General features: G+C 41.3%; 1 protein-coding gene across 1 annotated transcript in view; it reads left to right on the top strand.

Moving 5' to 3' along the window:
• The window catches only part of LRBA (LPS responsive beige-like anchor protein), a 542,055-nt gene that overhangs the window by 111,378 nt on the left and 403,134 nt on the right, over window positions 1-27,543 (top strand). The window contains exons 23-30 of the mRNA XM_066631587.1: window positions 1,538-2,530; window positions 3,228-3,403; window positions 4,857-5,010; window positions 6,256-6,436; window positions 7,871-8,001; window positions 8,418-8,525; window positions 11,375-11,522; window positions 13,514-13,961. Of these exons, the coding sequence (XP_066487684.1) occupies window positions 1,538-2,530; window positions 3,228-3,403; window positions 4,857-5,010; window positions 6,256-6,436; window positions 7,871-8,001; window positions 8,418-8,525; window positions 11,375-11,522; window positions 13,514-13,961 (2,339 nt within the window). The remainder of the gene's footprint in view (window positions 1-1,537; window positions 2,531-3,227; window positions 3,404-4,856; window positions 5,011-6,255; window positions 6,437-7,870; window positions 8,002-8,417; window positions 8,526-11,374; window positions 11,523-13,513; window positions 13,962-27,543) is intronic.

Raw genomic sequence — 27,543 nt, 5'->3', positions numbered from 1 at the left:
TCTGCTTTGCTTAAGGAAATATTTAATGCTGCAGATACCAAGTTAGCTGATGAAAAACTCCACAGGGCTTAGGGCATCTCTTTGGGAAATGAATCTTAAAAACTGGAACTATAAATCTCTCAACTCATCGCACCTTTGTCAGGATGAATGAAAAAATATATAGCTGACATAGAAAAGATAGAGTGAACTAACAGAAGAGCATGAAAATATGGTAGCACCTCAAGAACAAAATACTGATTCACTTTTGCTTAGCAAATAGCTATTGGCCTGTGTTCGATCAGGGGTGTATGTTTTATTTATTCTAGACATTTCACTTTACTTTCATCCCATTTATTTTCTCTACTGTTGGTGATTGAATATGCAATGTAATTCAAAAAAAATTTTCCAGAGAAATTTCTTAATATTATATTGCTATTATTGTGTCTTCCGTATGTTTTCGGAACAGTTAAGTATAGTTTTCAGGTTTTATTTTATATAAATAATACACGACCATAATTTATATATTTCTAAAAAATTAAATATGGTTAGTTGGTTAAGGAAAGTACTTAAGTTTTTCATAGTATGCTTATAATTCTTCTATTTTAATATTTTATCAGTGTGATATCTCCACTACATTTATCAGTATGGAGATTGACTTATATTCGTATCTCATGTTGAATATCTTGGTAGAACATATTTTACTATCCATGAAGTTAAATCCTGACTGCATTTACTTGCAAGGAATTCTTACTGTTTTCAGTGTGACTTAATCCCTAGTAAGCATGTGTAGTATTGCAAGCATAGTCAAATAATGTACCAAATAGTAGCAGAGTATTGGTTATGTCTTAGAAGCCACACCTTGTGATCTGGAATGCAATCTCCTTATGAGAGTACAGGCTGTATTTATGCAGGAATCTTTTAAATGTGCAATTCTGTTGTATTTCTGCAGTTTCATCCTATAGCACAGCTATTAACAGTCGAAGACCTATAACCACATGGACATGGCAAATCTTGCAGACTGTTAATACAAACATACCACTATTTTATGTTAGAGACTCATGTGTATGGGGCCTTTAAACATTAATAACCATGCTTTGGATGACCCATGGTAATATGCAGCAGCACCACTGTAACTTTTGGGAGTTATTACAGTAGTAAAGAAAATGCAGTGTACTTTCCCAGATAGTATGTTGCTTTTGTCACAAGACACCACAACCCACTGACCCCCTCTCGCCTGGATTGAAAGCCCATTCCTAAAACTGAGTCCTATTTATTCCCATGACAAAATTTTAATAAGATATTCATTCTCATGAATTGACAGTTCAAAAGCTTACACAATGTTATTTTGGGATTCAGTCTATGTTGATATATAGGTGAAAAAAAAATAAGTGCCAACACTTAATTTAAATCTTGTGATGTATGGTGGTAATGATATAAAGTTAAGATTCCTCTGTAAATCTGAACCTACTAAATTGGCTGATTTGGGCAACCTTATATTGTTATTTGTAGGATACTTTAATTCAGATATTTTATGAAACTGAAATCCTTATTTTTAAAGGTAACTTTTGAAATGCACAAAGAGAGCCTTTCTCAGATGTTCAGGGAATATCAAGAGAAAGAAGATGAAGACTGTGATGCTGGTCCATCAGCGCTTGTTAGAACTATCTCTGGTACTAATAGAGAAACTGAGGTTACAAGAAGACATCAACAGCTGCAAATTAAAGAAGCCGGTACTTCTGTATGTGTTGGGAATGGTGCTGTTGACAACAGTAGTTTGAAGGCTGAAGACAGATCATCCAATTGTGAAGAACAAGCTAATTCAGGAGTTAATGAGGAAAAGAGCACCGAAAGAGAAAATGGTCTGAGAATCCCTAATTTAAATAAAGATGCTTGCTTGGAACTTCCTCTACAGTATGAAACTGTAAAACAGAATTCAGAAGCCACTTCAGAAATGACAGGCACAATCCATGAAGTAGAAATAACAGCTGCCATAGATGCCACATCTGCACAAATCGGTGGGGAGACACTTGAAAGCCCGGAGATTCTAGAAAAGCTAACACCAGATGTGGAGGAGGAGGAGGACTTTGTTGATTTGAAAGAGGAGAGTAATCTGCCTTTTACCTCTGAGGAATCTGTCCTTGTAACCAGTGAAGAGCATACATTGACTGAAAGCCAGGAAACATTAGCAATTCAGCAGGAGACTGCCATGTTGAAGGAATCTGTCACAGAAGCTGTAGAAACCAAAAGTGCTGAGGTATCATTGAAAGCAGAACAAGATTCCTTGCCAAAAACCAGTGCTTCTGAAATAGAGGATGCAACTACTCAACCAAATTCAAATACTGTGGAGAAAATGGATAAAGAAAACACTGACCATCCTCAAACCAAGGGAACTGTAGGTGATGCACAGCCACACTCTGCAGAAGCCCTGGTGGTTTCAGAGAAGAAAATTGCCAAACTTGATGTTTCCAGTGTTGCATCCGATACTGAGAGATTGGAATTAAAGTCCAGTGCAAGTCTGGAAGTAAATCAGCCTCTCCGATCTATTCCTGAGGTAATTCTTTGCATAGATTTTATAGTTTGCTTTATCAAAAAATGTTAAACAGATTGCAAATTTTAAAGATTTTGTGTGTGTGTGTATTTTTAAACATGCTTCCCAGTGGATACTTGGAAAAAGAGCTGTCCCACCCAGCCTATACAGCTTACTAATTTAGATGACTGCAAAAAACTATTTTTTTTGGAATACATAGTTGCTTCAGAAACACAAACATTTTAAATAAAGTTAGCATAAACTTATGATGTTTATTGTTTGGTAATTACCCTTTCCGCATCCAGATCAATGATACTTCCTGATTATAGTTAAACAGTGCTTCCCTCCTGCAGAGACACCTGCCCATGGATAACCATCATCCTACACCATACTTCCTCAAAGGAGGGAGATCACAGTCAGCAGCAATATATGCACCCTATGTGGTAAGCTCTAGCTGCTGCTTGTTCTTGTCTTGGCTGGCAAAGATGGTGGCACAATTGTTCTGTAGTGGGTAGAATTGGTATAACAATTAGCTGCCATTTAATATCTTGAATTTAGTCTGTTGACTTTCTAGAATTAGTTATTTGAGAATCAAAAACTGTTCTTTATTTTCAAAATATGTAGACTTCCCCTAAACTTAGATTTCTGTTATGTCTGAAGTGTTCTGAAATATTTCTGTTTGAACTTCAACTTGATCTTTTCCTGTATGATATTTGTGAAGACATCAAGACAACAAGACTCATCAGGTCAAGGAACTGGAGCTGTGTCAGATGGACAGAGAAGAGATTCTAGGTCTACTATGTTTCGTATTCCTGAGTTCAGATGGTCACAAATGCACCAACGCTTACTCACGGACTTGCTATTTTCTATAGAAACAGACGTACAAATGTGGAGAAGGTAAAGTGTTTTCAATGGTATTTTGGAGTATGATTTAACAGTATAATCAAAACCCATATTGTTGCATCTTTCTGAATTAAAAAATAAGCTGAAATATAATTTAAACTGGATGAATTGTAATATAAAACTATTGATAACATTTTGGGTCTTGTTCAGAAGTTTGTGTTATCAGTGTGTCCAATAATTACAGTGATCAATCTAAAGTCACAAGGGATTTATCACCTGACTCTTAATTGATAATATTTATATAAACTTACATATTAAAATTTTCTGAAGTCTGTCTGCACCAATCAAATGCTACAATTCCTTTGTAGAATTCTCCTTTTTGTATAGGGATTCTGTAACTGTTGTGGGAAGAACTGTCTGCTTTTATCTGGGGTGCTTCTATTTGATAATTTTTGGGAGGAATAACAGAATTTTTCCTTCTTTTTTTCTCCCCTCTCTGAGTGCTGATTCTGATTCTCATTTGAAGATTGCAGGCAGCTTAGAATAACTGGGGTAAAAAAATCCAGAGCAGCAGTTAAAATGCTGTAAGGGCCTTCATTACTCATAATGTCACATAGCTTTCTTTTAGAGTTCTGAATTTAGGAATGTATAAAGAATGAGTCTTCAGAAAGAAATGTTTAGTCATCCTGATAAATTGATCAAAGTACATAGCCTTTTCTGGAAAAGTGTGTGTGTGTGTAAAAGCTTCATGTGTGTGCTAATCCTGTATACCAAGGTATCCTTTGAAGTGAGTAGGAGTTGCTATTATCTCTGCGTCCTGTGCTATATACAGGGTGCTATCGTAAAGCACAGTCTATGTACTGTAGTTTCTAAGGACATAAAGAATTTAGATTATCTAATCCGAACTTGTCTATTACCTTATACTTTGGGTATAATCCCTGATCAGATACGAAGTGTGCAGTCTATCAGAACTAAATAGATATTCCTTTGGCACCATGGTGAAGGAATGAGGTAGTCCTAAACCATGGAAAGAAGTTAATGTGTTGATTTGTGAAACAGGAATTAAATTTCCTTATGCTTTATATCTTTAAAATCCTTTTGCTCAAAAAGGGAAATTTGTGAGCTCTTTGTAATATACTAGTTTCCTCTTAAGAGAGTCAAGTTCAGATCTAGTTTATATCTCAAGGGAAACTTATTTTGATGATTTACACAGTGTCTTTTGCTGCAGTAGATAATCGGACTTCATAATAATAAATAATTATTCACCACACACTTAGAGACAGTTGCCAGTTTATGCTCTGGAGAGGATTAGAAGCATAAGGAGGAGGGCATTTTCAGGTCAGGATGAAGTTGTGTTGACAGCTTAGGATACTGTTGTGTGGTTCTCAGCAGTAGGAGAGAGCTGGCTGGTATAACTGAATAATAATGACTTAAATACTTCTTAAAACTGCAACTGAAATTACGTATGTTTTACTCTCTTACTTTTTTGTTTTTTCTTTTGGGGCAGCCATTCTACCAAAACTGTGATGGACTTCGTGAATAGCAGTGACAATGTCATATTTGTGCATAACACAATTCATCTAATCTCTCAAGTGATGGATAATATGATTATGGCTTGTGGTGGCATATTGCCTCTCCTTTCTGCTGCTACATCTGCTACAGTAAGAAATTCATTTTCTAGTGCAGAAGTGGTATTTTTTCAATGTACTCTGAATTGTAGTAGGTTGACTCCCATGCTTGTTGTTTGAGTCTAAAGTGTAGGGCGGAACTGAACCTTATTTGGCACTGTTGAATTAGTTGAACTGAAATATCTCCCTTCAACTCCAGACTGTTTAAGGGGCAGGGGCTTAGCTGGCCTCTTATTTCCTCCCCCCATCCTAGACCCTTTGTCTACTGCTATCTGATGTCTCTTGATAGCTTCAGGTTCTTGCTGAATAATTGTTGAGCACTGGACCCAAGGCTAGGAAGGAATTTTTGGCTGAGGCATCAGATAGCCACTAGAAGCATTTATTTCAATGTATTGTATTTAACTTTCTCCATAACAACCCCTCAGTTTATTAGGTGGTGAATAACATTTGCTATCAAAACTGACCTTGTTAGACTGTCGGACTCAGTGAGTTGGGAGCATTCTGCAACTTGATCACATGCTTAAACCTTTTATATCTCAGGGTGTCTGCTTTCCTTTTGTTTACATATTCAAAGAAATTCACTCTAGTTACTAGCCCACAAAAATATCGCTAGCTTGCCTGCTTTCACATTCTTGTGCTCATCAGTTGTAGTAACATATCATTAAAGAACCAACTCTTCCCTTTAACAAAAGCTTTCCTACCTGGTCGTCTAGATGAGTGTTTTCCAACCTGGAGGTCACAACCCTCCGCCCCGAAGCAGGTGTTCCAAACATTACTTTGAGGATGCTACCCCCTTAAGGAGAGTAGGTACCCAACCAGGACCCTGAAGGTGCTGCTAGTACGGCAGTTCCGGGTTTCAAGCTGCATGCGTGTAAGTTTTATAAAAAGCAGTTTTTTAAATTCACATGCATGTGGTGGCAGTGGAGCCAGTGGTGGTGGCAGCAGCAGTGAAACCCAGAAGTGTCATACTAGCTGCATTTATGGTTCCCTGCTTGGGTCACTACTCTCTTTAAGGCATAGCGTCCCAAACAAAAGTTGGGAATTGCGCTCTAGGTGAATCTATGACCATGTGTCTGGTTGCCTATTGTGAACTTACAAACTTGTTATATGAACTGAATATTTCCACTTATTCCCACTGTATTGGATTCCTGCTCAACTTATATGAAAATTTTGAAAAACATTCTTCCTCCTCAAATAACACACAGTCCTTGGTGTGATTTGTCAATTGTAACTAGTTGACGAGTAAGTAAAGGCTGCATTACATTTTCTTCTGTGCAGCATGAATTGGAAAATATTGAGCCAACTCAAGGACTGTCAATAGAAGCTTCTGTAGCATTCCTCCAAAGATTAATCAGCCTTGTGGATGTGTTAATATTTGCAAGTTCCCTTGGTTTTACTGAAATCGAAGCTGAGAAAAATATGTCTTCCGGTGGAATTTTGCGACAATGTCTTCGACTTGGTAAGCAAATGATTGTTTAGCACTCAGATGCATATGTTTCGTATGAGAACAGATCTTGCATGCTTAACTTGCTTGAGGTGTATTAATATTCATCCACTTAGTCTAAAATTTCCTAAGCCTTAGAATCTAAGGTATTTCTAAATTATGAATATGGAACTTTAGTTTGGAGTTTTCTCTGGATTCAAGCAAGAAACAGGAAATCATGGATGGCAAGAAGTCTCATTGATTCAGTAGGGCTTACTCCCAGATAAGTATATTTTGGATTGCTATCCTTCAAGAATGAGAGCATGTATGTTACACAGCCTCTTTGCAAAAAAGTTATATTATGTATGGTCTGTGGAGATTACTGCTGTCTTTCTCTGCAATATAGCATTCCTCAAGAAGATAGTTGGGCATTATCTAGAATCTACAATCTCGTCAAAGGTCCGTTCTCATTTATGGGGGATACTAGAGCTAGGAGAACACATGTGCATCAAAATATTAACAGAAGAATAGAGGAATTCCAACAAAGGTGCTACTCAAAAGACCAGTAGATGCAAACTGCAGTATATGAAATCTGTGTAACGAATTTTATATATAGAATACATCAGGATTCATGAACTGTGATTCATGAACTGTGGTATATCTGCCTGTGAGGGTGATACAATATTGCATTAGTATAAAGTTTCATCACACACTATATGGCCAAGACTGTTAATATACCAATATACCAAGTTATATACCAATATACCAAGTTAATATACTATACTGTGCCTAGTATAGTACTATAATATACTAGTGCTCAGGGCAAAAGTGCAGGGGGGCCTCTGTATCCACAGATCCTGTATCTGTGGATTGGGGTCCACAGGCCCCCCCGGCCCCCTCTGGAGGAGCTTGCATCCTCTGAGCCCAGCGGAGGCTGTGGACGTCCATCTATGGTCTCTGCTGGGCTCAGACTAAGCATCTTAACTTAAAAAGTCACTTCCAGTTTATTTGTGAAAGTGACTTTTTTCATTGAGAAGCTCCGTCTGAGTTTGGCAGGGACTGTCCACAGCCTCTGCTGGGCTCAGCGGGCCCTCTGGAGGTGAGGGAAGCAGAGCAAGGTAGAGGGGTGTTCCCTGGTATCCACGGTTTCAGTTAACCTTGGGGGGTTCTGGTATGGTACCCCTGAAAATACCAGGGCACACCTGTAAGTCATTAATGCAAGTAAGTCACCTTACGAGTAATGAATGTGTCAGGAACATTTTAATGTACTGTATTTAAAAATGTTGGTATTTTGGATAGAGGAAAACAGAACTTGTTATGCAGGATAGAAAAGCCCTGTGTTTATCCATTTGTTTACATTAAGAGCAGAAAAATTTGAAACACTATTTTTTCTTTCCTGCAATAGGTAGGTTAATTCAGAAGTGCCTCATGTGTCTTATTTTAAATGTTTTCTATATCCTTTTGTTGTAGTGTGTGCAATAGCAGTAAGAAATTGTTTGGAATGTCAGCAGCAGCATGCACTAATGAAGTCTAGTGGAGAAAATGTTAGGTGTCAGAAAACTGTACAAAGCCTGATAGCAGCAGGAAGATCTGGAGCAAAGGCAAGTAGCTTCTGACATTAAATACAGGCAAATGTTGATACTGTTATCTCTGTGACCTGATGGATAAGTCTCTGGAGCTTTTTTATGGCAATAATAGTAGCTACAGAGAAAAAAATGGAATTTGAATAACCTGAGCATTTAGACATCAAATTATTTTAAGCTGAAAGCATAATATTTCATTTAAGAATGAAGAAATTTGGGAGTAGGGAGATGAATCAAGTATGTATCCTAAATATTTATAAATTATTTGCAGTTTTCATTGATACAATCCTTTATTCATTTTCTGAATATCTGGCATATAACTGATTTTGTGTGCTACTGGGTGTTCTCTAGGTTGTTGCGTGGAGATGATGACAGTGTTGTACCTTAATAGCATTGTTAAAAAAGTAATATATCAACTTTTAAAATTTGAATAGAGCCCAGTTGATATTGTGACCGGAGGGATTTCTCCAATAAGAGATATTGACAAACTTCTGCAAGATATGGATATTAACCGACTTCGTGCTGTGGTATTCAGAGATATAGTAAGCTAGCACACTTTTTCCTACTTTATGCTTTTTATAATTTGATTTGCTGAACCAATATAATCCTTGTATAGCTACCTATGGTGCTAAAATCAAATGGAGTGTCTAAGGGAATCATAAAACTCTGTGGGAATAGGAGTCCAGGAATTTGGGGTCAGGATGAAAGACTTGAATTTCTCATAAACTGCTGTCCCTGCAGGTGGCTTCAACTTCAGAAATGTTACACTCTTCCTGGTTCTTGGAATGTCAGTTTTCCAATGTCTTTGTTTTTATCCTTGAAAACAGCATGTGCATGTGCTTCTTCATTCCCAATTCTGGTTCATCGGAGTATTTGATAAAGTTGCCAATTTGTTCCCGGGTATAGTTTGTATTTTTGGTGGATTGAAAAAACTGGTTCAAATAGAACCCTCGCTCTTTCTCTTTCTACTTCCCATGGTAAATAGGAGAAAGGAAAGGGGGGGGGGATGAATGAGAAAGGGCAAACAATGAAGGTGGTGATTATGTTGGAACTTTCTATCAATAAGGACAGTATCTTAGGGATTCTGGATTTCTACAGCTCTAGATCAGTGGTTCCCAAACTGGTGGATTTCCGTTTAAGGAGAGTGGCCCTTCTCCGATGGCAGTGATACATTGCAGCGATTGCGGTGCTGCTGCTAGCAAGGGGCTTTTTTTACTTACCTGGCGAGCAGTGCTGGCTTCCTGCAGGATCCTGGCAACTCCTCCCACCCCAGAACTCCTCTGCAACAGCTGTAAAAAGCCCTTATCTCCAATCTAAAGCTGCTTACGGTTTTCAGGAAAAACAGGAAGTAGCTTAGGAGATAAGGGCTTTTTACAGCAGCTGAGGAGGAGATCAGAGGGTCTGTGAGCCTCCAAGACCCTGTAGGAGGTCAGCACTGCTCCCCAGTTAAATAGAAAACCCCTTGGTAGCGGCAGTGCCATGATCGTTGCAGCACTGTCTCTGCCCCCTCCCTGCCCATACAAACACTTTCCTGATTCCCAACTCTCCTGAAGGAGTTTTGGAACCACTGCTGTGTACAATAAAAATGTTGATAACTGTGGAACTAGCAGTATCTAGGTGAATAGAAAGTTTGGACCTTGAAGCCCCAGACTCACATCTTCACATCACAGTGAAACTCATTAACTGGTCTTGGCCTCTGTCATTTGACTTTTGGTCTCTCTCGATTTAACAACCATTTTGGGGAGGGGAAAAATAAAAACACAGATAGCACAGAATTTTGCATTATCTGCCATTTCTGATGGAACTCATCTACATAACCTTCATTTGAATCCAGTTCGCACCTGGCTAGCATAGTTTAATCTCTGTCAATGTAAGTAGCTGTTGATATAAAATGTCTCTTCCACTGAAGTTAATATCTTTAGTTTTGTTCTACTTTTATATATTTAATAGTATTGATAGCTGTATCCCCCAACTCACTTTTTCCATAGCATTACAGCACCTAGTGGCTGTTTTATAGAATCTTTTTGATTCTATGCCTACTGTAACAAGGACCTATATGATAAATACGATGAATACTATATGTATGATAAATGACTAGATGACTAATAATAACCCATTTATTATGTATTGGGAAGATTTGTTATTCAAATATACTGTTTATAATATCTATATCTATAGATATATCTATAGTATCTAATTACATTAGAATCAAAGAAGATGGTTAGAAAATGAATTGTCCTCACTCACTATGACATTATTTACTTTAGATTTAGGCATGTTCTCAGACTTATTGATGGTGCTTTATTTCAGACATTGCATAACCAATCTTCAAACCATGTTCTGATGATCGGGATTGCCCCATGGGCTTGTGCTTGTCTGTTTTCTCCTTTCCCATCAGTTTCCTTTACTCTTCTTCTGGTGGCTTAAGCTGATGGTAGTTTTTTTATAGTGTACAAATTGAATAAAATCTTGATAACCACTTGCCAGGTTTCTGTCCCTGGCTTGAAGGCAAATAATAATTAATAGCAACATATATTTTGCCATGGTAATTTGAATTGGGCAAACTACTGCATGGTTGCCTTAAATTCATAGAAGGGAAAATAGATATGAGCCTACAGTGAAATAAGAGGTAAAGCACTTGAACGTGCGTGTGCGTGTGCGTGTGCGTGTGCGTGTGCGTGTGCGTGTGCGTGTGCGTGTGCGTGTGCGTGCACGCACGCATGCCCAAAGCAATTGATGTCCATGATATTTGAATTGATCCTTGGGGAAGAAAACAAAAGAGTAAAGATGTTCAGTTTCAAATCTGATATTTCCACAGTCGATAAGGGAGTAATGCTTACAATTTTTTTTTTAAAGTTTAGGTTGCCTTTTTATTGATTCATGTTTACAATATTTTGTGCTAGATAATCTCAATTATGAAGCCAGGTGTACATATGCATTAAAATGAGGTGGAAAAATTATTGGGTGGTAGACTGCACCCATTCAAACAGCAGGTAGATGATTGCAGTTTTGAATGTTCCCTTTTGTAAAATGGAATCCCATACAAGCCTGAAACTAGCACAGCAGAGACTAGACTGAGTTAGAAGCTCTCCTCCTGTGTACTTGTGCTTTGAGTTTGGGGTTTTTAAATGCTTTTCAATGCATAATGTTCAAAATGGTCATCATCTCCCTACAAAACTCTGTAGCCTCAAGTTTCCTCCACCTCATTCTGTTCCGTTTGTATTCCTGGCCTGAGAGTTGGTACTTAAGATGTTTTACAACCATCAGCTGTAGATTCTCAAAAGTAATTTTCAGCAGGCGTGTTAAATACTTTTTAGTGCTTCATGTGAATTTGAATGGTGTGCCATATGGAAACAGCATATAATTTGATACACTATATTGTTGCTTACAGGAGGATAGCAAACAAGCCCAATTCTTGGCCTTGGCAGTTGTATATTTTATCTCTGTCCTCATGGTATCAAAATATAGAGATATCCTGGAACCTCAGAATGAAAGAAGACGACCTCAATCTGTTCAGTCTCTCAAGGCAGCAACAGTGGGTTAGTGGCTTAGATGTATATTTGGTTGTATGACAGTTTTAAAAAATTTTCTTCTAAAATTCTCTTCAAAATGGTCCAAACCAGTGGGTTGTGACACATCAACCTTGGAAGCACTTAGCTCTGGCCCCTTAAGAGGGTGTGGGCGGGGGGGGGGGGAAGGCAGCAAAGTGATCCCCAGGATCGCGCTGCTGCCGTGGGGAGGGATTTTTAACCTTATCTTATCAACTGCAAGCCTCGAGGGTTTGCGGGAATCCCAGAATGATACTTCTGCAGGGCTCCCCAAGCCTCTGTAATAGTTAAAAAAAAAACCTTGACTTGAAAGCCACTTCTGGTTTTCAATTGAAGACAGGAAGTGACTTTCAATCAAGTTTTTGTTTACTGTTTTGGAGGCTTGATGAGCCCTGCAGAGGTGTTTGCAGGGCTCCCTGCACACCCTGGAGGCAGGCAGTTGCTAAGGTAAGGTTAAAAAAAAAAAAAAAAGCCCTCCTCGCCGGCACTAGCACTATCCTGGGGATCGCATTGCTGCCATAGCTCCTCCCCTGCACATACTTGCAATGGTCTCAACTCCCTTGCAGGAGTTTGGGAAGCAGTGGTCTAAACATTTACTTTTCACACGGTTCTGTGATATTGGTTTTGATGAATATTATCAGCTCTAATAAAGAACATCATGTAGTCTTACTTATTTTCACAACAGTCTTAAAATATTCATCAGATTTACAGTGTGGTCCCAGACATGATTACTCCAAAATAAGTGCCATTGAGTTTAGTGGAACTTCCTTTCTAGTAAGTGTGTTGAGGAATGCAGCCTCAGTGTAACTCTTTTCTAGAATTCATGTAAGAAACCTCCTCTAATTACTACTTTTAAATACTGAGCTAGTTTACTAGCCCTGAGGGATACTTAAGAGCTATCACGTAGAATTTATTTTTCTGAGATGTATATGCTTCCTGCCCAGAACATTAATTTTTAATATTTTTGTTGGCTTTGTGTGTGGCTGAATATGTGAAGAAACCATATTAATAGTAATCCTCAGATAGGATTCTTCCCCTTATATAACTGTGGCTAAGCATTTTGAAGGGGAGAATTTGACAGAATACAAATAAATATGCTTATCAACTCAAAATTTCAGGCATAATTGAATTATGATAGTAGCAATAGACTGAAATTCAGAAATAAGAACTGTATCAACTATCAACTTCATTGATACAAAGAGCTCTCATTTTTTAAAGGCATGCAAAGTAAAAGAAACTATTCCTACTTATTTAGTGGAGGGATATGTTGGTAAAATCCATTCTTGGCCCCACTCATAGGTATCTAGGTATAGAAGTGTCTCTGCTTGCAGACAACTAAAAGGAATCAAGTATCCCATGTCTTGGCAACTGAATCCAGAAGTTAATTCTCTTCAAAATAGAGATTTCAACTACCTGAGTCCAATCCAGCCCTCATTTGAAACTTGCTCTTTCTCAGACCATTTGGGCACTGCATGCTATGTGTATGTGACATGGGCCTTACTGGAGTCATGAAATGCTGTGCTGTCATGGTGCTGTCATGGTTTGGGCAACCACTTCATGTCTTTCTTCTCAGAATCAGTGGCATTCCTAGCGCAGGGACACTGTGTAAAGCACCCGTCTCTCTTCTTTCAGAGCTAGTAATGGCTGTGAAAGCCTTTGCTTTCACAGCTGTGGCTGGCTCTGAAGGCAAGGGGAGGGGGCACTTTACACAGGCATCTCTGTGCCTGAAAAAAACTTGGCGTTTTGCCCCCCCCACCGCAGGATGGTTACTGCTCAGCATGTAGCCTATCTGAGTGTGTGAGCATCTCTTTTGTCCAGAAAAAAGATTGTGACACACACTCATATCCTGGTCTCCATTTGCTGACAAATCGTTTTATCTTATTTTACACTGACTTAAGACTTAAAATAAAAAAGTAGTGTTTTTTGATCTCTTTACAGTAAATGTCTGATATTTTCATTCAGTGTTCTTTGTATTTTTCAAGATGTTGAAAGCCTAGCTCCAGCTCTTGCCCCTCTAACCTCTGTATCAGTTGAAGACTCAGAAATTGTGGTATCTGTGCAAAGAAGAGATTCGGGCATTGAGGAGGAAGCTCAGTCTGGATTAGAGCACAGTTCTGAGACTGCTGCAGAAGCAGAAGCACAGTGTGTCAGCGCAGGTCCAGATGCCATCAGTGAAGTACTGTGCACACTTTCTTCAGAAGTCAACAAATCTCAGGAAAGCAAAAGTGAGGTGCCGAGTGAGATGGACAGCAAAACTGCGTCTGCTCTGCCAACTTCAAAAAATGTCAATGTGAAAGATATCCTAAGAAGCTTAGTCAGTGCTCCTGCAGATGGGACCACAGTGGACCATACTGTTCTTCCACCTGCCTTTCTTGGAGTCCTTGGGGATGGTGCTGCTGAGCAGCCTGTACAGTTTCGGTCCTTTGACAGGTAAGGTGGAGTAAATAAACTGTTGCTAACTAGTTTCATGGAAAATAGCACCTATTCATTTATTTGTTTAGAATAATATCTTCTTCAAAATAATTTGCATGACAAAGGAGTCAGAAAATGTTTCTCTGTCCCATAGGGTCCACACGGAGCAATTGAGAGGGATACTATGTGATTAGGTCAGTTCCTCTTCCTCTGCTAAATATAAGACAGACAATTTTACAAGCTGAACCTTTGCCCACTTAGCAAGGGTAAACATAAGGTAAAGAATCGAATATAGTTTAAATAATGTACACAGTTCCCCAGATGGCCTAATAACAGTTTTTCCTTTTAGCAAAACAATTCTTTGGGCTAAAGGATTCAGAAGATATTGTTTCAGAGTACCTGTGAACCATTTTAAACAGTCCTGTAGAAAATAAAATTTACGTAAAATCTTCAGGTTTAAAAAATTACCGTATTTTTCGCTCCATAAGACGCACCTGACCATAAGACGCACCTAGTTTTTAGAGGAGAAAAACAAGGAAAAAAATATTCTGAACCAAATAGTGTAATAAAATATTTAATAAACTATAACAGAATAACATTTGAACCATGTAAAGTGAACAGCAGTCAACAGTGGCATTAAGAACCATTATCACTGTCATTAACAAATGGAGAGACTTAAAGGTTTGAGCACTCTAGTTTTCTGGAAACACCAAGAACTCATCATCGCTAGAGTCAGAATTTATGAAGCTCACAAAAGCAGGTGCACTCAAATAGGGGATCACATTATCTTTCTGCTACAATGATGTTCTGCCAAATTCCAATCCACTGGGCCTCGTGCCCGCTTAAGGCTGATCAGTCCCCCTTGTGCAACTCACCAGTGCAGCAAGCAAAAACGAGTCCAGTTCCAGTCCACAGATGCCAAGTAAATCAGTCCCATCATTCAGAGTTACCAAATCAGAGTCCAGAACCAATAAGCCAAATTACAGTCTAAGGTCAGGTTCCAGGTAGGTCAGTTAAATCCATCAGGGTATCCAAGTCCAGTCACAATCCACAGTCAGATTCCAAATTCAATAAACCCAGTCAGTCTCCTCCCCTACCTCCAACCTGCACTCCTTCAAAACCCACAAACCCTTTCTGCCTCTGGTACTCCTTATATCCCTGAGGGCCCTATTGCCTTCCAGTGGCTGCAGCTGTGCACCACACTCTGCTGGATGCCCAGGCCTTACCCTTAAAGGGGCCACTGCTGACACCACATCTACCTCCTCACCAGATCTTCCTGGATTCCAATACGGGGGGGGGGGGAGCAGATCTCTATACAGACCAGTGCAAAAACAGGGGAAAGGTGTGGGGGAGGTAAGATCTTTGTATAGGCATCACAGCAAGACCAGTGCAAAACCCCTTGCACACAGAACAAACAGATGGAAGTGGGGGGGGGGGTGCAGATCTCCATACATACCAGTGCAAAAGCAGGGGAAAAGTGTGGGGCAGGTAAGATCTCTGTATAGGCATCACAGCAAGACCATTACAAAACCCCTTGCACACAGAACCAACAGATGGAAGTGGGGGGGGGGGTGCAGATCTCCATACATACCAGGGCAAAAGCAGGGGAAAAGTGTGGGACAGGTAAGATCTCTGTATAGACAACACAGCAAGACCATTGCAAAACCTCTTGCACACAGAACCAACAGATGAAGTGGGGGGGGGGGCGCAGATCTCCATACATAGCAGTGCAAAAGCAGGGGAAAAGTGTGGGGCAGGTAAGATCTCTGTATAGACATCACAGCAGGACCATTGCAAAACCCCTTGCACACAGAACCAACAGATGGAAGTGGGGGGGGTGCAGATCTCCATACATAGCAGTGCAAAAGCAGGGGAAAAGTGTGGGGCAGGTAAGATCTCTGTATAGACATCACAGCAGGACCCTTGCAAAACCCCTTGCACACAGAACCAACAGATGGAAGTGGGGGGGGGGGTGCAGATCTCCATACATACCAGTGCAAAAGCAGGGGAAAGGTAAGTCAGCCCCAGTAGAGCCAATGGGACTCACTCCCAGGGATGAGTGGACGGGAGAAAAGCCTGTCAGCGCCTCCTCTCCCAGGGAGGAGCCCGTCTCAGTCCCTGGGCTCCCTGGACTCACTCCCTAGGCTCGCTCCCTGGGCTCACAAGCCTGCCAGGGGCTCACTCCTAGGGATACGTGGACAGGAGAGAAGCCCGCAATTGACTCATTTCGCCTGGAGATGGACTGGTAGCTCTCAATCGACATAATGAGCACCCCTGCTCTAGGGGCTTGCTCAGCAAGACTGCCACCCCACCCACGCTTTCCTGGGAGTGAGCCCCAGTGACTCTGAGACTTACTTCTGAGTAGACACGTGGGCTTGCTCAGCAAGACTGTCACCCCACCCACGCTTTCCTGGGAAGCGGAGCCGAGCAGAGCGGGCAGGGGGCGGGGCCAGGGGCGGAGTTTTTTTTTTTTTTTTTTTGCAGTATTCGCTCCATAAGACGCACACACTTTTCCCCCCACTTTTTGGGGGGGAAAAAGTGCGTCTTATAGAGCGAAAAATACGGTACATGTTTCATAATTCAAAAGGCATTACCAAATCAACAGTTAGTACAATAATTTAATATAGTTTTACTATTTGAAGCTATGTGCTTTGTCGTGGTTTCATTGCAGGAGACTGATCTTGCTGATCACATTAAATGTTCTGTTGAAGAGATAAAAATAAAAGTTGGCGAAACAAAACTAGGCATTGTTGTTCTAGAAAAGGAAAGGGCATATCTGCCCAAATAACATTTTTCCCCTTCTTTTCCAGCATGAAAATAGTTGGAATGGGATTAAAAATACCTGTAATGTGTGTGTGTGTGTGGGGGGGTAGTTTGGAGACAATGGCCATTGGGTTTTCTGTTTGATTATCAGAGATGCTTCTGTAGTTGGGTATGATAGACTATTTAGCACTGCCACAAGTGCTGATGGTTCATGGGTCAGCACCACCAGTTGGGCTCTCTGGGTATGGACTCCTCAGCCAAAGCCTGATTTGACTTGACACTTGATATAATCTCTGGTGGTGGTGTGGGGTATCCATCATTTGATTAGTATGGAAACATTGCAAAGCCATAAATATAACAGTACTTATAATAGTAATAGCTGCTTTTCCTGTTAGTAGTTGTGAGAAGGAAGAATTAAGGTAGAATTGTGCTCAGTGCTTGCTGTAGGCAATTTAATGTACAGAAGTAATGTACAGAAGTATAACTATGTACAGAAGTATAACTCTGTAAGGTAACAAGCATTCTGAAGATTTTGTTAATAACTGTAATGAGTTGGGAAAGTGCTTTACTGGATCAGACCAAAGATTGATATAGTTCAGCTTTCTGCTTTTCATTGTGTCCAACCAGATACCTCCAGGAAGCCTACAATATGTATTTTGATGCATTTCAGAACTCTTTTTCTTTTTAGTTTATTAACTGATTGAACTAGATATTGAGTATCTAATTCAAACTTACTTCCATTCATCCACTTTGTTTCTATCCAACCCACTGCAAGAAATGGTAAATGCATGGTACAATGTACCATGTACATTGTGCCTTAGTATACAATCTGTGCTCCTGAATAATGGAGAATAATAGTCTTAGCTAGAACATTGTCTTCTTCATACTTTCACCTTTTTGTTAAACCATATCTTTTTGCTAACCCACACCAGTTAGTACACTGGATATTGCACGTGCTGAGTGTAATATAGCAAAAAACTAAATTTCAGTCTATCGCTACTAACATCATTCAATTATGCCTGAAATTTTGAGTTGATGAGCATATGAAATGAGTGTAGACTTATGTAGAATGATGTAAAAGTATGATTATATTCGTTTATAAAGCGTTGCTTTTGTGGAAAGGTGTGTACAGAGATTGTCACCTGGTTGTTATGTATGATGTTGCCGTGTTTACTGTTTTCTGTCTTAATTATATTTTCAGTTGCAAAAGTGCACTTTATAACATAAGAACAGCCCCACTGGATCAGGCCATAGGCCCATCTAGTCCAGCTTCCTGTATCTCACAGCAGCCCACCAAATGCCCCAAGGAACACACCAGATAACAAGAGACCTGCATCCTGGTGCCCTCCCTTGCATCTGGCATTCTGATACATAGCCCATTTCTAAAATCTGGAGGTTGCACATACGCATCACGGCTTGTAACCCGTAATGAATTTTTCTTCCAGGAACTTGTCCAATCCCCTTTTAAAGGTGTCCAGGCCAGAAACCATCACCACATCATGTGGCAAGGAGTTCCACAGACCAACCACATGCTGATTAAAGAAATATTTTCTTTTGTCTGTTCTAACTCTCCCAACACTCAATTTTAGTGGATGTCCCCTGGTTCTGGTGTTATGTGAGAGTGTAAATAGCATATCTCTATCCACTTTATCCTTCCCATGCATAATTTTGTATGTCTCAATCATGTCCCCCCTCAAGTGCCTCTTTTCTAGTCTGAAGAAGCCCAAATGCCATAGCCTTTCCTCATAAGGAAGGTGCCCCAGCCCAGTAATCATTTTAGGGCGCAATCCTAACCCCTTATGTCAGTACTTTCCAGCACTGGCATAATGGTGCCAATGGGACGTGTGCTACATCCTGCAATTGGGTGTCACTCACGGAGGCCTCCTCAAAGTAAGGGAATGTTAGTTCCCTTACTTCAGAGCTGCATTGCCCTTATGTCAGTGCAGGAGAGCACTGACGTAAGGGGTTAGGATTGCGCCCTTAGGTGCTCTCTTTTGCACCTTTTCCATCTCCACTGTGTCCTTTTTGAGATGTAGCGACCAGAACTGGATGCAATACTCCAGGTGTGGCCTTACCATCGATTTGTACAACGGCATTATAATATTAACTGTTTTGTTCTCAATACCTTTTCTAATGATCCCAAGCATAGAATTGGCTTTCTTCACTGCCGCCACACATTGGGTCGACACTTTCATTGACCTGTTCTCCACCACCACCCCAAGATTTATTTATTTATATTTATGCAGTTATTTATATACCGCCTTTCTTTGGTCGTCAGATTTTTCCTCAGACTTTCATCCAAGGTGGTTTACATAGGCAGGCTGTTCTAAACCCCCATAGGGATTTTTACAAATGAATAGTTCTAGTCTTTCATAAAACTCCTCGTTCCAGCTGGATTCCTTCCCGGTCTGGCCTCTCTCAGGCCCTTCGCCTCCCATGCTCTACTTGATGGCAACTCCTCTCTGCCACCGAGGGTCAGCTCATCAGTATGTCAGCCTGTCGTCAGTTCTTGGGGACTTCTGGTTGTTTCAAACTGGAAGCCTCAGATCTTCAGGCATACAAGGTGGCAGCTCTAACAACTGAGCCAGACCTCCTGTCTCTCTCCTGATCTGTCACAGACAGCTCAGAACCCATCAGCCTATATGTGAAGTTTTGATTTTTTGCCCCAATGTGCATGACTTTACACTTACTTACATTGAAACACATCTGCCATTTTGCTGCCCATTCTGCCAGTCTGGAGAGATCCTTCTGGAGCTCCTCACCATCACTTCTGGTCTTCACCACTCGGAAAAGTTTGGTGTCGTCTACAAACTTAGCCACTGCTCACCCTGTCTCGAAGTCATTTATGAAGAGGTTGAGAAGCACAGGTCCCATGACAGATCCTTGGGGCACACCTCTCTCCATTGTGAAAATTGCCCATTGACACCCACTCTCTGATTTCTGATCTTCAACCAGTTCTCAATCCATGAGAGGACCTGCCATCTAATTCCCTAACTATGGAGTTTTTTCAGTAGCCTTTGGTGAGGGACTGTGTCAAACGCCTTCTGAAAGTCCAGATATATAATGTCCACGGGTTCTCCCCCATCCACATGCCTGTTGACTTTTTCAAAGAATTCTATAAGGTTTGTGAGGCAAGACTTACCCTTATAGAAGCCATGCTGATTCACCCTCAGCAAGGCTTGTTCGTCTATGTGTTTTGAGATTCTATCTTTGATGAGGCATTCCACCATCTTACCTGGTTTAGATGTTAGGCTGACCAGCCTATAGTTTCCCGGGTACTCCTTCCTTCCCTTTTTAAAGATCGGTATAACATTTGCAATCCTCCAGTCCTCTGGCACTGTGGCTGCTTTGAGGGACAAGTTGCATATTTTAGTCAAGAGATCAGCAACTTCATTCTTCAATTTCTTAATAACTCTTGGGTGGATGCCATCAGGGTCCAGTGACTTATTCATCTCTAACTTATCAATGAGGTCTGAAACATCTTCTCTTTTAACCTCTATCTGGCTTAATTCCTTGGTCAGGAGCGGCCGTTCGGGCAGCGGTATCTGCCCGAGGTCTTCTGCCGTGAAGACAGATGCAAAGAACTCATTCAATTTCTCTGCCATCTCAAAGTCTCCTTTTATCTCCCCTTTCGCTCCCTCACCATCCAGATGGCCAACTCCTTCTCTGGCGGATTTCCTGCTTCTAACATATTTGAAGAAGCTTTTATTATTCCCATTAATGTTGCTGGCCATGTGTTCCTCATAGTCTCTCTTGGCCTCACGTATCACCGTCTTACATTTCTTTTGCCACAGTTTATGTTCGTTTTTATTCTCCTCATTAGGGCAAGACTTCCATTTACGGAAGGAAGCTTCCTTGCCCTTTATGGCCTCTCTAACTTGGCTGGTTAGCCTTGCGGGCACCCTCCTGGACTTAGTCAAACCCTTCTTCGTTTGCGGTATACACTTCTGCTGGGCCTGTGTTACTGTTGCTTTAAGCAGCCTCCATGCACTCTGGAGAGATTGGACTCTTTTTACCTTCCCTTTCAACCTCCTTCTAGCCAGCCTCCTCATTTGAGGGAAGTCCGCTTGTCGGGTTTTTGTGAGAGATTTGCCTGGTATTCTTCCCCCGACATGCATGTCAAAACGGATCGCAGCATGATCACTGTTCCCCAATGGCTCAGTAACACTGACATCTCTAACCAGGTCCTGAGTACTGCACAATATTAAATCTAGAGTCACCTGTCCTCTGGTGGGCTCCATGACTAGCTGCTCTAAGGCACAGTCATTTAGCACGTCAAGGAATCCGGTCTCCTTTTCGTGACCAGAACACAAATTGACCCAGTCAATATGAGGATAATTGAAGTCCCCCATGATTAGAACCCTGTCCCTCCTTGTCACCTCCCTGATCTGTTTCCTCATTTCAAGGTCCCCATCCGATTTCTGGTCTGGAGGACGATAGTACGCCCCCAGTATTACATTGCTCCTCAGGTCTGGTAATTTAACCCACAGAGATTCTACAGTGGAGTCGGACCCACCTTCAGTCTCTACTTTGCTGGATTCTATCCCTTCCTCAACAGAAATGGCCACCCCACCTCCATCACGCCCCTCCCTGTCTCTCCTATAGAGTTTATAGCCCGGGATTGTGGTATCCCACTGGTTCTCTGCATTCCACCAGGTTTCCGTTATGCCCACTATGTCAATTTTTCCCCTAGTCACCAGACATTCCAGTTCTCCCATCTTTGCTTGGAGACTTCGGGCATTTGCATAAAAGCATTTGTACATGGAATGCCCCAGGATGGGCTGCTTATTAGTTCCTTTATCCCTTCATCCTCTCATTGTGCCAAACCGTCTTATCACATCCCATCACACTACCATTCCCAATTTCTTCTCCTACTCTACCTTTACCTTATTGTTCTCTAACCTCCCCATCCTCGTCCCATAGGGATGAGGAATCCCGAACCGGATGCCATTTGGCTCCTGTCGGCCTTCCCCCAGGGATCAGTTTAAAAGCTGCTCTGCCACCTTTTTAATGTTATGTGCCAGCAGTCTGGTTCCATTCTGGTTCAAGTGAAGCCCATCCCTCTTGTACAGGTCCTGCTGGTCCCAAAACGTTCCCCAGTGCCTAACGAATCTAAACCCCTCCTCCCTACACCACCATCTCATCCATGCATTGAGACCCCTGATCTCCATCTGCCTAACTGGCCCTCTGCGTGGAACAGGTAGCACTTCAGAGAACACTACCCTTGAGGTCCTGGCTTTCAGCTTCCTACCTAATAACCTAAATTTGGCCTCCAGGACCTCCCGGCTACACTTGCCCATGTCGTTCGTGCCGACATGCACCACAACCGCTACCTCCTCCCCAGCACTGTCTACCAGCCTGTCTAGATGAGAAGTGATATCTGCATCCTTCGCATCAGGCAGGCAAGTCGCCATGCAGTCCTCACATCCATCACAAACCCCCCTCTCTATGTTTCTAATAATCGAACCCCCCACTACAAGAAGCCCCCCTCCCTCCGAGGAGTATCCTGAGTGCATTCGGACATGGGCCCGTCCCCTGGAGAAGGGGTCCCCCCCCAGGGGATTGTTTCCCTCCTCTCCAGCATGACGTCCTCCAGCCCCGAGACTTCCCACCCAGGCAACTGAGGAGCTGCGCACCTGAGGGTGGGACGAAGCCTGATCGTCCCCGGAAGTCTCCCCATGGTCCTTCTCTGCCTGCCTCTGCTTCTCCAGGTTGGCCACCAAGGCCTCAAGGGAGCGGATGCATTCCCTGAGTCCCTGGAGCTCCTTGCACTGAGGACACACCCATGACTTATGCCCCAGAGGTGTATAGTCATACATGTTACACTCAATGCAAAACACTGGATAGCCCCCACGCTGCTGCTGGCTGTCTGACTGCATAGCTTTTTTGTTGTTGTTTTTATTTAGGGGTACTTACAAAACTCTACACTGGTTTGCTGCCCTCTTCTCAAGGGAAGAGAAGGGCGGTGTCTGGGGCCCTGGCTTCCTTGCCCTGCTGCTAAATTCGCACAGATGCTAAACTTGCAGTACCTTACCTGGCACTTTGTTCCCAGAGGCACTGGGTGTCCGCTTTATACCCCTAGCTGGCGGCTCCTCCCTCCCTCCTTGCTGATTGAAAGGGGGGCTGGTCTTCCCAGGTGAGATTACAAAAGCTCAGGAAGACAAAAGGCTGTTGATGGGCTTAATCCACTCTGCAGGCCCCTGAATGGGTTGCTTGGATTGGCGTAATGGGACTCTTATCAACTCCTAAAGGACAGAGACTATGCTAAATTGCCCTGGCTGGTTGGGAAGGGGCCCTGCCTAAGTTCTTACCCTCCTAATTCAGTTCTCTTAGGCTGGACTGTTTTTTAATCTCAAGCTAGTTTTTACTTGAGTTTGTTTGTTTATTTATTTATTGCTCTCACCTAGATCCTGTGTCCCAATTTATTGAACTGTTTAGATTATGTTCTAACTTAGATTAAGTTTAACTTGGGTTAAGTATAGGGTTAATTTAAACAAAGCAGAAAAACTTGCTTTCCACTTTATCCTCCTCTGTTTTATTTATTTTTGCAAGTGCCTGACCCTTCGGCCCTTACTCATGAGTAGGACTCTGCTCCTGCTCAGAGTAGACCTATGTACACACTTGCGTATTTATTTTTATTGCCCTCACTTAGCTCCTGTGCTCCAACTTGCTGGACCTTAGATTCCCTCCCTCAGGTTAGATTAGGTGCTAACTTAGTTAAAGCTAAGCTAAAGGTAAAGCTAAATTTCAATGTTGATTTAAGGTTGATTTAAAGTTGGGAGACAAAGAGTTAGAAAGAGTAGACTTACCTCCTCCTCCTCCTCCTCTACTTTTCACTACTCAGAGGGTCCTCCCTTTCCTTCTCCAGAACTCAGAGGTCCACTTGCCTTCTCCTTGCACGGATGCTAAACTTGTGGTGCCTTACCTGGCACTTTGTTCCTGAGGCACTTGGTGTCCCAGAGGCCACGTGCACTTCTGCAGAGAGAATATACAACAAGTCACCCTTTCTTAACATAGTATTAATAATATGATGACACTGTGTACTTGTCTGGGTAATATCTCTGTGTTTGACACTTACTAAGCTCCTAAATTCTGAAATATTAGGCAGGGTACAGAAGACAAACATTAACTAGAATATCTGTGTGAGCACAGAAATGTAATGTTTAAAAAAAACTAAAAAATAGGGCATTTTAAAGTATCCAACCTCCATTCTGTAAAATTTGGTGGAAAAACATGTTTTCTTTCAAATGACATATTGAAGGTCTGTTGCAGTTTTGGGGTAAGGGTGGGTGGAATAGGTTATGACCTTTTGTTCAGGAAACTGTAGCTGAATTCAAAAAAAAAGTTTTCATCTCCAGGGACGCCCCAAGATACTAACATTACAGTGGGAAACTTTGGACAAGCAGATTTCAGGATGCTCTGTGGAACTTACTGTGTCTGGTTTATATTTAATGTATTGTCTGGTGCAGAACACAAAGCCCAGTGAGTTAATGTTTTTCATTTTTGGGAGGAAAAAAAAAGGACACCTTGTTAAAACTTTTTTTCCCCATGTAGCAGTTTTACAGCAAAGTATCTCTGAGAATTTCAAAGCATCTCTCTGATCCTGCATTTATCTCAGGAATGTTGTGTCAGAAATCAAAACTCTCCTCATATCTTAAGGATTATCAACTTTCCAGCCATAGCTGGAGAGTATACAGTAACAGCTATGTGAGTGAAACCTTGCTGAAAGACTGCCAGGTTGTGGGTTTTTGCAAACAACAAGGTGTGTGTGCTCATTCCCATGCCAAAAATTACTCTTTTATCTTATGTGAAGATCCAATCTGGTGATTAGTGGGTGCCAGGGATTTATCTTGATAAAAGTTCAAGGCCTGGTCTGGCTCTCTCATTAAGCCAGTAGAGACACTGTATTAACAGTCTATTTGCAGTGTTTGTTCCCTATAACCTTTCAGGAACTAAAATACTGTTTTGTTACTGTAAAGCTCCCGGAAGTTAGTTTAATTCTAATGCCTAAAGTGACTCTTTTCATGAAGCTGATAGAATCCATAACTTTTTCATGTGCTATGGATGGGATTGAGGATAACAAAGTGTATTGTGTATATTTGAAGTCTTTACAGCAGTGAGTAAAAAATTGCTCTTCGTAGGGAAAGCTCAGTTAGAAAGTTGTGCCTCACTCCAGTTTTAATACATCTAGTCATCACCTTAAAGCCCACTTCTAATACATTTGTAGGCAGTGCTTATGTATTCCTCCATCAATAGTTTAAGTCTCTGTCTCAAATACAGGAAAATAGCTGAATTTTTCTTTTATCCCTGGGTTATGTAACATTAAGAGGGGAGAAGCATGACATTAACAAAAATTGCCTTAAGCAACCTCCCTTTTACATGTGTTGCCATAGTGTGCACATTGTTAATGTTCACATTCGCATTGATTCAGATTTCAACTGCATTTTGACTTGCTTCCATATTTAAAATATAGGGGGCCCCAATATCCATAGTTTCTGTTAACTGCTCTCCTTGTCTCCAGAGGGTCGTCTGAGCCTGGCAAAGGCCACACGCATCTGCCTGCAGCCTTTGCTGGGCTCAGAATGACTCTTAGAGGCCAAAAAACGCTACTTCCAATTTTTGGCCGAAAAATGGAAGTGACATCTTCATGCCTTTAAAAGGCATTAGGGGGACCGTGCCAGCAGTCATTTTTGGTTAGCAAATTACATTGTGTTTCATGTGCTTCCCCAGCCCTCCTAATGCCTTTTAAAGGCATAAAAACGTCTCTTCTGCTTTTCAACCAAAAACTGGAAATAGTGTTTTTTGACCTCAGTCATTTGATGTGTCAGCCATGGGCAGACACGCGTAGCCTCTGCTGGACTCAGAAGACCCTCTGGATGGGAATAGGGCATTCCCTGGTATTCGCAGTTTCACTTAACCATGGGGGGTTCCAGAATGGAACCCCCACAGATACTGGGGCATGCCTATACTTCTAAAGAAGTATTTCAGGTAGCCAAAGATTCGACGGAACATTTTTCAACCATTATGATAAAATACAGCCCTTCTTATTGCTGCATACCCCTTCCCAATTTGCAATGTTCTGTGAATGTTTCTCAAAATATTCCTCCCTGTTATAAGAAACAGTCCAATCCAAAAAGTACTCTTATCATGAGATCCTTTTGGGGGGGGGGCACTGATAGTACTGAGTAGCTATGAGGGATATTGAAGACAAAGCTGCAACATCTGCAGTGACTATTCAGAGAGCTATTTATTTATTTTTCACATTTTTATACTGGCCTTCCTCCAAGAAGCTCAGGGTGGTGTCCATAGTTCCTTCCCTCCTGTGTTGTCCTTGCAACAACTGTGTGAGGTAGGTTAGGCTGAGAAATAGTGCCTTGCGCAGTCACTAGGAAGCTAGTTTTTATATGGTTTCCAGTGGGGTTTAAAGAGGGGGCTGTCCTCACATTTTCTGGTAGTTGGTTCCAGAAACATTGTGTCGCAACAGGAAATGCCCTGCACCTTGCTGCCATCCCCTTGTTTTCAGATGGTAGTGGTATTATATGTAAGCATTATACGTGATGGTTGAAGGGGATGTGCAGGAGGGAAGGAGGTCCATGAGGTATCTCAGTCCTATAATGTATTAGGCTTTAAAGGTCATCACCAACACCTTGAATTGGGCTCTGAATGGGATGGGCAGCCAATGTAGCCACCAGAGCAAAGCCATGACATATTCAACTCATAGAGCTCTTATGACCAACTGGGCCACTGCATTCTGGACCATTCTCAAGGGTAGCCCCAGTTTATTAGTCTAAGTGAGATACCATTAGGGCATGGATCTGACTGGCCCAGTTATGGTTTCAGCCAATGAACTAGCCGAAGGCCCCTCAAGCTGCAGATGCCACTTGACCATCCAGGGACAGCTGTGGATCCAGGAGGACTGACTGAACCTACTCTTTCAGAGAGAGTGCTACCCCATCTAGAGCCAGTTGTAGATCTAGTACCTTCATTACGATCTAGTACTTGCATCATAGCCTATTAAAAAGGATGGGTTTGGGGTGGGGAAACAAAACATCTTGAGATGCACCATAGGATAGCTCCCCATGTCAGAGAAGTCATTTCCTTGAATCTTCTGAGATTGATCTGTTAGGTATAGATTACTATTGCATTTTTGCAGATCTAGAAGTATCAAATGATAAAGTTGTTATGAAAAGTCCAGGAGAATCAACAGGGTGTAACACACCCCCTCTCAATTTTTAGATGCAGATTTTCTGCGAGGTCCTTTAATACACTATATTCTGGTGTAAAATGCAACAAATGAGTCTAGAAAATAAGCTTATAAAATGTCAAACTTATTTAATCTCTTGTCATAGCCTACTTCTATGAGTGTAATTTCAAATACAGTCATTCTTTATTATTGTCTCATTCTTTTTTCTTTTCCAACTCAAACATTATTTCTAAATATCTGAATGGAGATTTCAGCAAGTAATGCTGAAATCACTCCATTACATTTTTAATTAAAGTCAACAATACTTATTCCTGAATAACCATATTTAGGATCAGGATCAGAGTTCAGATGCTTGTGAAAATGAGCTTTGTAGTGCAGTGAATTTGTGTAATGCAACCCAATGTATGTATATGTGAAAAGAATTCATGGTTTAAATATAGTCTCTTGGCTTGGGGCTCAGGTGGCTGTTGCTTCTTTTTTTTTAGTGTATAGTTAACATTAGCAGTCACCCTTATAATGATATGGCACATGCTACCACATCTATGGTGAATACCTACTCTTACTGTTCAGAATGGTTAGTTAATCAAGAATATAGTTCAGTGTTATAATACACATTAAGAACTTAAAATCAGA

This window comes from Tiliqua scincoides, chromosome 6 (genome assembly GCF_035046505.1).
Source record: "Tiliqua scincoides isolate rTilSci1 chromosome 6, rTilSci1.hap2, whole genome shotgun sequence".
Lineage (NCBI taxonomy): Eukaryota > Metazoa > Chordata > Lepidosauria > Squamata > Scincidae > Tiliqua > Tiliqua scincoides.
This window is presented reverse-complemented; position numbering and strand designations above follow the sequence as displayed.